This window comes from Nasonia vitripennis, chromosome 1 (genome assembly GCF_009193385.2).
Source record: "Nasonia vitripennis strain AsymCx chromosome 1, Nvit_psr_1.1, whole genome shotgun sequence".
Lineage (NCBI taxonomy): Eukaryota > Metazoa > Arthropoda > Insecta > Hymenoptera > Pteromalidae > Nasonia > Nasonia vitripennis.
The window spans coordinates 4,128,798-4,142,482 of NC_045757.1; the positions used below are offsets into that span (position 1 = coordinate 4,128,798).

General features: G+C 43.4%; 3 protein-coding genes across 3 annotated transcripts; 2 read left to right on the plus strand and 1 right to left on the minus strand.

The window, feature by feature from the left end:
- Positions 1 to 536: 536 nt before the first annotated feature.
- LOC100116303 (meiosis regulator and mRNA stability factor 1) lies at positions 537 to 9,447 on the plus strand. Its single transcript, XM_031921887.1, has 18 exons — positions 537 to 767; positions 879 to 1,242; positions 1,897 to 2,325; positions 2,512 to 2,678; positions 2,883 to 2,977; positions 3,264 to 3,453; positions 3,742 to 4,034; positions 4,265 to 4,347; positions 4,431 to 4,568; positions 4,797 to 4,949; positions 5,020 to 5,415; positions 5,655 to 6,030; positions 6,109 to 7,043; positions 7,120 to 7,323; positions 7,405 to 7,675; positions 7,759 to 8,114; positions 8,207 to 8,651; positions 8,732 to 9,447. The coding sequence occupies exons 2-18, from the start codon at positions 898 to 900 to the stop codon at positions 8,788 to 8,790; spliced, it is 4,935 nt and encodes a 1,644-aa protein (XP_031777747.1). The 5' UTR covers positions 537 to 767; positions 879 to 897; the 3' UTR covers positions 8,791 to 9,447.
- Positions 9,448 to 9,465: 18 nt separating this feature from the next.
- On the minus strand, positions 9,466 to 10,783 carry Ndufb10 (NADH dehydrogenase (ubiquinone) 1 beta subcomplex, 10, 22kDa). Its single transcript, NM_001172324.1, has 4 exons — positions 10,435 to 10,783; positions 10,176 to 10,311; positions 9,960 to 10,102; positions 9,466 to 9,744 (listed from the first exon to the last, which is right to left on the minus strand). The coding sequence occupies exons 1-4, from the start codon at positions 10,520 to 10,522 to the stop codon at positions 9,608 to 9,610; spliced, it is 504 nt and encodes a 167-aa protein (NP_001165795.1). The 5' UTR covers positions 10,523 to 10,783; the 3' UTR covers positions 9,466 to 9,607.
- A 62-nt stretch (positions 10,784 to 10,845) lies between these two features.
- Positions 10,846 to 13,563, plus strand: LOC100116380 (suppressor of hairless protein). The gene is made up of 5 exons (XM_001600844.6): positions 10,846 to 11,105; positions 11,182 to 11,550; positions 11,659 to 12,235; positions 12,310 to 12,660; positions 12,736 to 13,563. The coding sequence occupies exons 2-5, from the start codon at positions 11,366 to 11,368 to the stop codon at positions 13,075 to 13,077; spliced, it is 1,455 nt and encodes a 484-aa protein (XP_001600894.1). The 5' UTR covers positions 10,846 to 11,105; positions 11,182 to 11,365; the 3' UTR covers positions 13,078 to 13,563.
- The last annotated feature ends 122 nt before the right edge of the window (positions 13,564 to 13,685 follow it).

Here is a 13,685-nt window from a genome sequence, read left to right on the forward strand (position 1 = left end):
AGTTTCATAACATATGATTGGGACATGCTTGGTTTAGTAATATCATTATTGAGACATGTGCAAAGTAAATCGATTATATTATTATAAACGTGAGTGAATTTGAAAAGTTTTCTGGTATTGGACACGACAGCGAACCATGCGCAGAATAGTGACGCAGTTGCAACGAAAAATCTGTAATGTCGGAATTCAGGGAGTTATAATCTGCAATAGTTTTTCTATTTTTTACATAATAATAATTTAATATTTTTGATAATTGGCTACAGGGCAAATTGAAGTAGCCCATGAGCAATTTTTTGCCATATTTAAATGTCTATTATTATGCTCGCTTAGAGAGATACAAGTATTCCAAAGTTGTAAATATTTCAATTTTTTATTTTGATTTTTCCCAAAAAAACCAAGTCGGGGCAAATTAAAATAATAACGTGGATGGACTGAGCAAATTCAGATCTATCCAATAGTATTTTTTTTATTTATGTATATACATATTCGCGGGCTGGACTGGGGGGGGGGTTTACTTACTCGACCACTACATCACAGTTGAATCAGACTTGAATCGGTTCCTTGATGCAACAGACACTGGACTGTGGTGTGTAGACGCGCGAAAATGCAGCGAAGTTATACCTGGCGCTGAGTCGCGAGTAAACAGCTGGGCTCGATAGAATTTCAACGGAAATAACTCGACGCCATCGCAGATCGAGGATAAGTCCTGGGCGCCACTACATCCCAGGATGCAGCGCTCGTCGATAGGTTAGGTTATCATCGCTCAGGTACACATACACATATCATACATTTCTGCCGTCTGTCAGAACAGTAGTATTTATATGCCTACGCTCTATCTAGTCTCCACTAAACGACTGAAATTTATCTCCAAAAAACAGAGCACATGAGCCGCAAATCATGGAGGACCTCGGCGAGCGGCTGCTCGAGCTGCTCCAGAACAGCGGCGACGGCGGCAACTCCGAAGATCAACAGCAGCAGCAGCAGCAGCAGCAGGGGACGATAGAAATCAGCGAAAAGTCCACTACAACGTTCCTTGAATCAGCCGACGATGAGACTTCCCTTGTTGCCGCCACCACATCGGCTCTGCAGGCCCTCGGCAGGAATTTTGCCGATGACCTGCCGAGGCTGTTGTATCAGGAAGATCCAACAGTTGTCGCTGCAGCGGCTGCTGCAGCTGCGGTCAAATTCAGGTCGAACTACCTGCCGCCGATTGGAGTTTTCTGGGACATTGAGAACTGCCAGGTGAGGCTTGTGGTTTCGTGGCTTGAGATTCAATGTTATTAGGGTGGTTTTAAGTGGGGTAGAGTTGAGGTTTCTTTAATGAGCTGGGATTCAGACACCTGTATGCACTTAAATTTTGGTGTAAATCTGAGATGCGTGCATACAACTAGATTTGGTTTTATTGCAAAGTTTGTGCCATGCCGGAGTCTTTGCGATCTACAACGAACAGAACTCTTAACATAGAGTTTATTGAATCAGAGAATTTACAGTTTTCTTATCATTATGTTTTTGTATTACTTGAAGTATTGTCTGCAAAATTCTGCTTATCAATAAACTAGTGAGGATACTAGCGGCGTATAATCTTCTTTGTTTGGTTTGAGTGTTAGATAAGATTAAAACAGTCAATTTTAAGTAAGTACTGTACTTGTATGGCTATCGACTTTTCACATGGATGCCTTTTTCGAAACACATGTATGAAACAGCTTTGTAACTTTCTCTACCTCAAGTTTTAACCCACTTTTTATTTTGCAACAAAGTGACATCGATTATGCAGTTTTAAAAATACTTTATAGTTCTACTTTTTAGTTTGTTAAAGTTTAAACATTCTTTAAATAATCACTAGAGTATAGAAATGACAAAAAATATAAAACTTGTTCATCATTGTAAATTTCACAGGTACCAAAAGGCAGATCAGCAATGGCAGTGACCCGGGTCATTCGCGACAAGTTTTTCAACGGCTACAAGGAGGCCGAGTTCATCGTTGTCTGTGACGTCCAGAAAGAAAACAAGCAAATTGTTCAAGAATTAAATGACGCGCAGGTCGACCTCATCCACGTATCGGCGACCTGTAAGAATGCCGCGGACGAAAAACTTCGACAGTCCATACGACGATTCGCTGACACACACGGCAGTCCTGCTGCTATTATTCTTATCTCCGGCGACATTAATTTTGCTGGTGATTTAAGCGATTTGAGGCACCGAAAGAAAATACATGTGATATTGTTGCACAAGGAAAACACGTCCGAAGCACTAATATTGTGTGCCGACGAACACTATGATTTCACGAAACTGCTGCAGCCTCTGCCATCCAGGACGCCATCGAAGGTTACCACTATAATTATACACACGCATAAATTACTGCTAAACGTTTTAAAATAAATACTCCAGCTTGAATTAAAAGCATTTTGCGTTGCGCAACCTCGTCTTTCTGATTTTCTGTACATCAATCGAGAACATTTCTGTTCACTTCAATAGGCGTTTTCTTAAAACGTATATCAATGTGAATTTCAGATGTCCGAATCATACGACTTGCTGGTATGCAATTTACCAGACGACAAAGACGTGGTCGGCATTAAACGCCGGCTGAAACAGCTGTCGAACAATTGCGGGGGTCGGGTTGTGCAGGTACGCTCAAACGCCGCCGTCGTGAGATTCTGCTCCAAGGAGTCGGCCGATAGGTATGTACCAAAGAGGGCGCGAACTGTTTCGTGAAAACTTTCGGGAGGGAGAGGCTAGACTTTTGCACGACGCCTAATCTCACCAGTACGGCCCGAGCTCCCGGTGCGTTCGTTGGCCGAATGCTGTATCGAGTTTTTTTTTTTCATTCGAGGCTCTCAATTTTGAATTTTAAATCTCGGCTTACTTAATTTTTTCCTTCTCAGGGCTCAGAAGCGTATGCACGGCGAGTACGTCTTCGACTCGAAAATCAGCGTGAAAAATCTGAAGGAAAAGGAAAGCTGCCCGCCGAAGAATCGAGGTAAATACATACACGCGACTTTTAAACCCTGACCTTCAGCCGGTTTGTTTGTGTTGTTGTGTCGCCGCACGCGTATTTCGCACGCGCATTTCGAATTTCGTACGTTGGAGTTGAGAGAGAGAGAGAGAGAGAGAGAGAGAGAGAGAGAGAGAGAGAGAGAGAGAGAGAGAGAGAGAGAGAGAGAGAGAGAGAGAGAGAGAGAGAGAGAGAGAGAGAGAGAGAGAGAGAGAGAGAGAGAGAGAGAGCGTTGACCGATTATTCTGATCGTGTGGCTTTTTGCTGGCAGGGAACAGCGGAGCTCGGGAAAGTACAGCCAGCGAGTCCGAGGCAGTGAACGAGCCCGCTAATGAGATGTACGGAGTGGCAAGTGCAATAGCAGGCGCCAGAAGCCTGCCCGGAACACCACACTATCCAACGTCGTCACCGGTCGTTGGCAATTTCTACAACTGGAATGGAAGCTATTGCGTTCCTCAAGGGTAAATATCGATAACCGCTGTTATGTTGAGTTGTACTGTTCCGCGTGACTTGTGCTTTTCTCTCGACGAAATTCCTCGTGAATTAAATACTCGAAGCACATTATTTTTTTTTTTTCGAATGATGAGTCTTCGAGATTGAGCTCTCGAGTCGCAAGCTAAGCTAGATTCGAGCGATGAGTGTTAGAAGCTTTGATCAAATCTGAATACCGGGATGTACATATTTTTTGTTTACATCTTATCGCTTGATCGATACTGTCGTCGCTCATTTCGTTAATTTTTTTTTTGTAGGTGTGCCATGCCAGCGCCCATTTTCGTCAGACCGTATCCTCCAAACGAAGTCAACAGACATGCGAGAAGCCAGTCTCCTCAAGTTTGGCAAATAAGCGGCTCGCAGCAGCAGTCCCATCGTCATTGGGACGAACGCTGCAAAGGTCGAGAGTATGCTGCCTCCGAAACTCCAAATTTCCGCTCGGGAAAGGCTGGCCAGAGTCACAATAGAAACAATCCGTTCCCTCAGCAGCCTCCGGATTGGAACCCACCAAGACCGCCATGGCCGGTCTCGAATAATCACAATGGTTCTGGTATGAAATATTTCAGTACTGGATTTTAAATTCACTTGTTTTTTTTTTCCTTTCTTATGATGACACTCCGAGATTGAACTCTTGAGTCGCAGGTCGATTCTCACGAGTCCCTGTAGATTCGAGTAATGAATGTTAGAAGCTTTGATCTTATCTGAAATTTAATTTATTTTTCTCAAATCGCAAAACTTTTCAAAGTAAATTGAAACTAATCGTTAATTTTCACATTCCAGTATATAACCAATCGCACAAGCGAAGAAGTCCTTCTCCGCTATACACATCTCAAAATCAGGAAGCCAGTCATTGGAATGGCTTGGTAAGAAATGAAAATTTTACATTTCGAAAAATAACTTCCAAAAAGATAAATCTAGAAACTTAACAAACTGTTTTTTATTCCAGAATCATAATACGAGTAGCAAAAGAAGCGATCGAACTCCGTCGCCTTATGATCTGAATTCTACCGTGCCGGGCAATGCTCAGCGCATGGATCGCATCTCACCATACAGGCAGAGCGATGCCGAGAGCGAGGAAGTTGAAGTAAGTGTAAGCAATGTCTTTTAGATCTTGAATTTTATTATGAACAACTTTTTTATGATGTCACTCCGAGATTGAGCTCTGGAGTCTTAAGTTGATTCTCGTGAGTCCTTTAGATTCGAGCAATGAATGTTAGAAGCTTTGATCTTATCTGAATTATTTTTTTATTGTATGCATCAAATCCAATTCTGTTGAAAAATTGAGAAATAACGTATTTTATGAACTTTTCAGAATTTCTTCAACCCGATAAACAATCAAAACAGTAATGGAGTCGTCAACAGAGCTTACACGCCCATCGAACTCCAAGTCACAAATCTTGATCAGAACATCGATCTCAAGGATATGAAGCGAATCATCTCCTCGGTATTCATGGAGCATGTAATGGTACGGTAAACCCTGTGTTTCAATATTGTATAACCATTTCCATGTGCTAACCACAATCGATCCGTCATAGGTACTGCAGGTGTCGATATTTGTTCAGTCAGACGGCAACCCGATAGCCGTCGTGAAAGTGCCTTCGCTGCCAGAAGCTCAGTACGCGATATCCCAGCTGCATCGGCGCAAGATTGGCTATAAACGTATCCGAATATCGTATGGACACACGGGTGGACCAAATCCACAGATCATCCGTTCGCAAATCGTGATGCTCTTGCAAGAGGTTCCTGGGCACAAGTTACCACTTTTCAAATTCCGTGAGATGTACGAAAGTCGCTTTCTGATCTCCATTAGCATCTCGGAACTGCACAAGATGAAGGACGTGTGTGTCATCAGCGACGACCCAAGCGGCCGGATGGTCTCGCTCAATCCAGACCATCGCAACACGCCGTCACCCTGCTTAAACGCGACAATGGTGAGATTCTTAACAAAATCTATATTCATTTAACTCATCGAGTCGCTAATATGATGAAAGCAGGCCGAGTTTGAGTCGTCCTCGTCGGTGGGTCGAGCTTCTTGTTCCCTACTGGCGTTGATCGTACGGTGCTTATAAAAACCCAAAGCGATAATTACCTCTGATTTTGACCACCTAACAATTAATATTTTACCTGAATTAAACTCAGACCTAATGAAATTTTCTCTGTTACATTGTAGGACGGCCAAAACTTAGAGTTACCATACTGTACGATTCACGCGCAGAAACCATGGACCGACAAAGGATGGGCAGAGCAGGAGATGGCTTCGTTGCCCGACATTAAGATATCTCTGAAACTTCTCACCGAGAGAGTTCACAAGCTACTGACATCCCATTCCGGCAGTCTTCCTTTGCCCAGTTTTCCAAGTTGCTACGAGGCCGAGTTCAATGAATCGTTGCAGGTCGACGAGAGCGGTGTGCCTCTAGAGCACTTGGTTTCTTGTATTCCGACAGTTGAGCTAAAACAGGGCATCGGTAGCGTCAAGCACATAACTTGGTCCAGCAACAAAAACCACGATGAGAGCCACGATGGCACCTTTAGTGCAATCTCAACCGGTAAGAGAGCAAACTTTTCTTGCCCCATCTAACCACGAATAAAACTTTACGCTTATACCTATTTATTACTGTTTACAGATAACAAATGCGTGAGTCCACCTTTGGCTAACCAATTAGCCCTGTTCAGTCGTGAACTTGTCGATCTGTTGAAGACTGCGCCGCGCTGCCAGCTCTCGTTCAACCGTTTCATTCCAGTCTATCACCATCACTTCGGTCGACAGTGTCGCGTCGCAGATTACGGTTTCACCAAGCTCATCGATCTGCTTGAGGCTCTCGACAACACCGTCCAGGTGATGGGCGAGGGTAACAAGCGCGTCGTCACGCTCTCACATCGCGCCCAAGTGCGCAGGTTCACTTCGGATCTGTTGCGTGTACTCAAAGCGTTAGCTAGCAAACAGGTCACGCTCTCCGAGTTTCCGAGCGTGTATGCCAGAGTTATTGGCAAGCCCTGGGACGTAACGGACTACGGAGTCTGCGAGCTGGACGATATTTTGGGCGAAGTGTCCGAGAACACAGTCATGGTGACCAGTATCGATAACGGAAGTGATCGCCTGATCGCTATTCCAAAACGGGAGCAGACAGTCTTGGAGATCGAGCGTACGCGAAAATTCGCAACCGAGGTGATCGAGCTTTTGAAGCACGCACCTCAGCAGCGAATGCTCTTCAACAAGTTCGTGCCGTCGTATCATCATCACTTCGGTCACCAGTGCCGTGTCTCCAACTATGGCTTTACCAAACTCATCGAGCTCTTCGAGGCAATTCCTGACATCGTCAAAATCGAGGAGGTTGAAGGCGGCGAGCGCAGAATTTCTCTTACAGAGAAGGAGGGTGTCAGAGTACTGGGCGAACAGATCACGAAGTTGATCGGACGCTTCGGAAATTCCAATGGACAGCTGATGGTGTCCAACGTCGCGCAAACCTTCTTGCAAGAGTTCGGATACGCGCTGAGACCTGAACTGTTCAGCTGTAATTCCATGCTGCAGCTCATGGAAAAACTCGAGGGCATCGTTAACGTAAGGATACAGGACTTTTCATCTAAACATTTCTGACTTAGAAACGTGATTATTTATCTTGATTTGCTTTTTGTAGATTGTCAACACGAGAAATGGCATTGCCGTGGTATCGGTCGACAAGAGTCAAGTACAGCATTTAGGTTTGGAGTGCCGCCGAATACTGATGGACGCGCCAAACTACTGCCTACCACTCAGCAATTTCCAGCAGTTCTACGAGCAGCTGTATCACAAGAAATATCCCATTGAAAAATACGCGGACAGCCTCGACACTTACATTAGTGTATCTGCTTTAAAATAATCATTTATTGTAAAATCTTTACGTATCATTATTACAAATCGATATGAACGTTATACATTGCAGATTTTCATAATAAACAACGAGACGTACGTAAAGCTGACACCATTGCAAGAGTTTGCTTGCAACGTACAGCGTGTACTTGTGCAGCACAATGGTAAGGTAAATTTCTCGCAGTTCGAGGCAGCGTACTTAAAAGTCATCGGCACCGCTTGCCGAGCAGCCCAGTACGGTTATCCATCTCTCTACACACTGCTTAGAGCTTTGCCTTGTACCGTCACTCTCAAGGACATGCGACATAGAAGGAAGGTTGTTCAGCTCAATAAGAAGCTTGCTGGTAAGTCTTTGCCGACTACTTCTAATTATAGGCTTTAATCGGTTAATCGATAAATTCTTAAGTTCTAATGGTTCGTTCTTCAGCAATAGGATTGCTACCATCGAGTTACGTGATCTCTGCATCGCCTAATCAGGACACGGATTCGAGCAATGACTCTATCGAAACCGATTTCATGTCCTCCCTCAGTGCCAATCAGGTGAATAACTCCTCGATGTCGAATGATCTGTGCAAATGGGACAGCACTTCGAAGCAGTTCTCGCGAAACGACGAGTCGACCGGCTGGGACAAGAAGTTGAGTCATTGGGGAACGTCTGGGACGGACAACCCGCAGAAGTGGTTAGCTCTCGAGAATAAGAGTAACGAAAGCGGCTTCTTTGAGAGTCTCGAGAAAGTAGCGAATACTTTCCCTCCGCCTCCGCCGAAGCCCGATTCGCCAGAGGTAAGACGCAGCGCTTTACTGTCTTATCTTTGAAGTTTGTTGTAAAAATATAATACAAGCATGAATTAATATAACGAATTGAAATATTGCAGGAACAGAGCAAAGATAAGTCCTGGCGATCCTCCATTTGGTCGACTCCTCCGAACAGCAAACAAGACTTCAATCAAGAACCAAATTACGTAAACGTAGAGTTACCTCCGTTCACACTGTCCCCGTTAAAGAAAATGAATAACTACGATTCATCGAACCTGGTGTCACCGGCCAAGTACCTGCTACCGGCGTGTCCGAATCCGCTGGAACCGCGCGTCTCGCCGTACTTCGGCAACACGCGCAACCCCGTTGTTGCACCGCATCCCTCGAAACTGCCACTGCCGTCCCTGTCATTTACGCCCAAGAAGAGCACCGCCATTCAGCAGGACGAAGGTTGCCAGTCTTCCGCGACGGACCTTTCGTTGTCACCTGTTACTTCGAAACACGATGCGAATGCTAATAATGAGGGCATTGATCGAATCAATGACACCACCCCGAGTAAGCGCTGTAAGTAGAATCTGCTTCACATTTCAATTGATTTTGATATTCAGAATGTCTAAATCATTGCTTTTCTTTGATCCTTATAGCATACTACGGAAAGTGTCGGCTGGCCGCTCAGTTCAATCAGCTGCCGTTCGACTCATAAGGAGTTGCGATGCTACCATAGTTTAGGAAATAAATTCGAAATGTCTTTGAAAACGATCTTTGAGATATCAATAACGATATCATTAGGAAGTGTTATCGTGAAGGCAGCGCCAAGTTATACCTTACTGTGAATATCAATTTGTGTGTTTTAAATTCTGGCTGTTTATTCTGAAAACGTTTGCACAATTCTCAGGCCCTCGTACGCGGCTCGATCCGTTTACGCATACGTAGAATCGTTTATTTATTTATTATTACCAATTGATAATTTGTTAAAACGATTTAACTAGTTTGTAAGCTGCGATCTCACATGGAGTCTTTTAATGATACTCGTAATTATTTTGTCGTCGCCGAGGCTCCCAATTTTATCGATAACTTTTAACTTTGATTAAGACTAAGTTTGTATAAATTATAAAAGCGGCAACTAATGTACGAATTTTGTTGGAAATGTGCGTTTTATTTTTCGATAATCATGTACTAGCGATGAACACACATAATGTAAAATAATAGAGCAAGTGAAGAAAAAGAAAATGAAAATTACGTGTATCGATTGTAGTCCAGGAGTCGGACGCGACATAGCTTAGATATTTTTATACTTATACATTGTATCTTAATGAATGATAGAGAATAATAAAAATGATGAAATTTTTTGTTCAAAAAAGAAGTACTACCGTCTTTTCAGTAATTTTATAAACACATTCTGTAACCATAATTTATTGAAAGATGTATTAACTGTACATTAGCTTGCTTGGACACTTGTCTTGCAGCAAGTTCTCTACACAATCTTGGCTGTTAAATCAATCTAGCCTGACCCGAATTGATTAATCATCTTCCTTGATTTTGTACGGATCTTCCTTCATTCCGGAACCAATTGGCCCATGCCTGCGCTCCCAAATCATGCGGTGCTTTTGTTTCATGAAAGCGTGAACCACATCTGGCATAGGACCAAGATCACCATCTACAAAAAACCATGTATTATTTAATAAACTCCACTCTCAAATAATTTGGCTAAAACTAATGATACATTAAGGCGTACTCTAAAATTTTTTAAAAATGTCAAATTGCTTTAAGAGATATTCTTTAGCATCACCAATGACATTGACTATTGAAAGACAAATTAAGACATGTGTCTGAAGTGATCAAACGTATTCTTAAAAAAATACTCGAACTTACATTTACAAAACCAATTGGCAGCATTCTCTTCATAGACTTCATAAATGTCTTTGCACTTGGCTTCTTCTCTTTGGTTATAGTCCTCGTGTACGCAATGATCGTGTCGGTCTCTCAGGATGCTAAGAATCTGGCTGTCCACTTGTCTACAAGAAATGACATACCGAAATCAGTGCAAAATTACAAGACCACAATAACCAATGTAGAAAAAATACTCACCTATCTCTGAGGAACTGCTGGTTAGCCTCGTACCTACAGACATAATCATCGGTGTAACATGTGTCGATGGTCGGCACCCGGCGATACTTCTGATGGTAGTACGGATAAGACTTCTGGTTCGGCTCGACGATCTTCTCTGTTAAAAAATCAACCCCACGAACAGATCGTTAGCAAAACAAAACCTAACCTAACCTACTAGCTGATCGAAAATGCTATACATCGTGCGAAAACAAGCTCAAACGGCTCGGTTAGATAATACCTCGGAAGAAGGTGACGGGCACGTCGAGAACATTGTAAATCTTCCACATCAACCGGTTGATCGGGTTCCTGGCTTGAGGCTCCTCCATCGCTGCTGTCTGCTCTCACTTCCCTTCAAAAGATGATACCTGCATGCAGCAGCGTCGTCGCCTCGCGGAGCAGACGGTGAATTCTCGTCTACTCCTCCTGGCACTGTCGCGACTCTCCAACCTCGAGCCTCGTCGCCTCGAAGATTTGGAAATTATCGGATTTTTTTCGCTAGACCGGAGACTGAGATCTGTAATTCTGCGTGGATGTGTGCTTTATGGTCGTTGAGAGATCAGAGAAGAGCCGTAGCTCCATCTCGCTCTTGCGTAACGCCGCCGGGATAGCAGGACTCGCGCTTGTCGACGAGGCTGATGTGTGTATTTTGATTTCGGAGTAACGCGTGGTTTGGGACGGTTGGATCATCACCTGGCACCTGCTCCAGCTTCAGTAGCGGATGCGTTGAATGGATTCGCGAGTGCATTGTTGGATAGCGATTCGATTTTGTTTCTTGTTTCTGAGAGGAGTGCTGAGGCGAAATTTGAGTATCGCGGGGGTGGATTTGTGGTGAGGAGATGAGGAGGTCTGCGAGTTCGAGAGAGATGCAAACGAAAAGATAGTTTTATGACGGGATGCTGGAGCAACGAGGTTAGAAACGCGACTCGCGTGCTCTTTTCTTCTCTACATTCTTTTGAATTGATTTTAATTCGTTGCCTGTTTACAGTGAAGAAACTGTCCTGAAAAAGTGTGATCCAGCAATACAGCGTTCAAGAGGATGACTCGACAGGAGAATGATGTAAACACTGCTTACCATTGTTTGTGATCAGACAAAGGAAGACAGGTTTGCATCACTGCAGTTTTGCGGATAGAATAAGTTTAGGTAGTATGCCATACGCTGAGGATACAAAATGGCACTGGATATGCGACAGAACCAACGTCTCACACAGGAGGCTATGAGACACTATTTATCGGAATGTAAGCGGACAAAGGGAAAGGCTGATATGGTTGTTGTGATTTTCCATGCCAAAGTTGCGCAAAAATCTTACGGAACTGAGAAAAGATTCTTCTGTCCACCACCATGTGTTTACTTGAGGTATATCTCAATTTTCTAATTAGGTTCAAACCTACGCATAAAAAGCTCAATGCAAACATTCATTTATTGTATAGTTATTGTAAATAAAGTGAATTATCTCATTTCTAGAGGAAACGCCTGGGCGATGCGCCAGGAGCAGATGCGCCGAGACGGCGAGTCCGAGCAGTCGTCTCAACTATGCGCCTTCATTGGTATAATCGGTAACGCTGATCAGGACGTACAGCAGCTCGACCTCAACAACGAGGAGCAGTACTGCGCTGCCAAGACACTCTTCATCTCGGACTCGGACAAGCGCAAGCATTTCATGCTCTCGATCAAGATGTTCCACGGCAACGGCCATGACATCGGCGTTTTTCTCAGCAATCGCATAAAGGTCATCTCCAAACCGTCGAAGAAAAAGCAGTCGCTCAAGAACACAGAACTGTGTATCGCTAGCGGTACGACCGTCGCTCTATTTAATAGATTGAGGTCGCAAACTGTCAGCACGAGGTACTTGCACGTGAACGGCGATCAGTTTCACGCTAGCTCAACGCAGTGGAGCACTTTTACCATTTATCTGTTGGACGATGACGAGAGCGAGAACGAGGATTTCGAAGCTAAGGATGGATATATCCACTATAATAGTACCGTGAAACTGGTGTGCAAAGATACTGGGATGGCTCTGCCAAGACTGATCATTCGCAAGGTAGATAATTCATCACTTGATTTGAGTAATAATCCATCGATTAGTGAATATTAAAAATAAAAATAAAATTACAGGTAGACAAATCAATGGCAAGCTTGGACGCCGACGATCCGGTATCTCAGCTACACAAGTGCGCTCTGTTTCTGAAAGACACGGATCACATGTATCTGTGCTTATCGCAGGAAAAAATTGTGCCATTCAATGCAACCCCTTCGCCAAAAGAAGCCAACAAGCACATGATCAACGACGGCGCCTGCTGGACCATCATCAGCACCGAGCGCGCTGAGTACACGTTCTATGAAGGCATGGGCCCGGTACAAGCACCGGTTACTCCGGTACCAACAGTCCAGTATCTCAATCCTATGGGCAGCGTCGACGTTGCCATGTTGGAGCTCAAGGGAGATAATTTCGCGCCAAACCTTCAGGTTTGTTGGATTCAAATTTTTCCAATTATTTTTTCAATAATTCACATTTTTCTTCAATCAAGTATGTATTTGTAGGTATGGTTCGGCGACATGGAAGCAGAAACCTGGTACCGAACGGAGCAGAGTATGGTCTGCGTCGTGCCGGATATCAGCGAGTTTCAGGGCAATTGGTCTTGGATCAATCGGGGAACCGAGGTACCAGTTTCATTAGTACGCAACGACGGGATAATCTACGCCACTGGTCTAACATTCAACTACAATCTCGAGCTCGGACTTCGAAAAAGAGCAGCTCTTCAACTTGCCGCCTCTGCAGCGGCTACATTACCACAACCAGCTGTAGGCGACCTACCGTGGATGCACCAGCAGCAGCTACCGCCGCAGCAACATCAGCAGCACATACCGCAATTCCCACTTTGATGAGAATAATATTGGCCATAAAGAAAAAAATGTACCTGTTGATCGATCTGTATTTTTTGATGATCTTTTAAAGACGACGCCTGTTGCCATGTTATAGAGTAGAAAATGAGGTTTCGAAAGACTTATTTTTTAAACGACATTTTGGCACTGTTGATTTCGCAGTTTACTGCGAATTTCGAGCCTAAAGTTTTTTTATACATACTTGTATATAAGGAGGAACTTACGATCTCAATGAAAGTTAGCATAATTAAAGAATATGTGATATTTTATTACAGTTTTTAGCCGTAATTTTAAACTATCTGTGAAAACCCGTTTTATACTCTTATATAATTCTTTTTTTACTATTTCTTCTTTTATACTTTGGTAGCAAACGACTAGCTGTATCTTATTTTAGTTTCTTGTATTTTTTCATCACTATGATTTACGTCTTTATCGTCTTAATTTAATTGAAAAATAAGAATAAAATAATTTTTATTTTAATAAAAATGCGTTTAATTATTCCGCCTCGCATTTTCATGCTTGTAAAATTTTAAATAAAACACTGAAATTCACATCTATAAAGCATACCAGCATATGGAGAAAAAAAACCCAAACCCAAGTCAAGCTCC

Excerpts from the sequence above, each read along its gene's own strand:
- LOC100116303 (XM_031921887.1), top strand. The coding sequence starts at position 898 with ATGGAGGACCTCGGCGAGCGGCTGCTCGAGCTGCTCCAGAACAGCGGC. Across the intron at positions 5,416-5,654 it reads CCTGCTTAAACGCGACAATG|GACGGCCAAAACTTAGAGTT; the intron begins GTGAGATTCTTA and ends GTTACATTGTAG. Across the intron at positions 6,031-6,108 it reads CTTTAGTGCAATCTCAACCG|ATAACAAATGCGTGAGTCCA; the intron begins GTAAGAGAGCAA and ends TACTGTTTACAG.
- Ndufb10 (NM_001172324.1), bottom strand. The coding sequence starts at position 10,522 with ATGGAGGAGCCTCAAGCCAGGAACCCGATCAACCGGTTGATGTGGAAG. Across the intron at positions 10,312-10,434 it reads GCCCGTCACCTTCTTCCGAG|AGAAGATCGTCGAGCCGAAC; the intron begins GTATTATCTAAC and ends ATTTTTTAACAG. Across the intron at positions 9,745-9,959 it reads TGCCAATTGGTTTTGTAAAT|ATGGTGATCTTGGTCCTATG; the intron begins GTAAGTTCGAGT and ends GGTTTTTTGTAG.
- LOC100116380 (XM_001600844.6), top strand. The coding sequence starts at position 11,366 with ATGGCACTGGATATGCGACAGAACCAACGTCTCACACAGGAGGCTATG. Across the intron at positions 11,551-11,658 it reads CCACCATGTGTTTACTTGAG|AGGAAACGCCTGGGCGATGC; the intron begins GTATATCTCAAT and ends TCTCATTTCTAG. Across the intron at positions 12,236-12,309 it reads CAAGACTGATCATTCGCAAG|GTAGACAAATCAATGGCAAG; the intron begins GTAGATAATTCA and ends ATAAAATTACAG.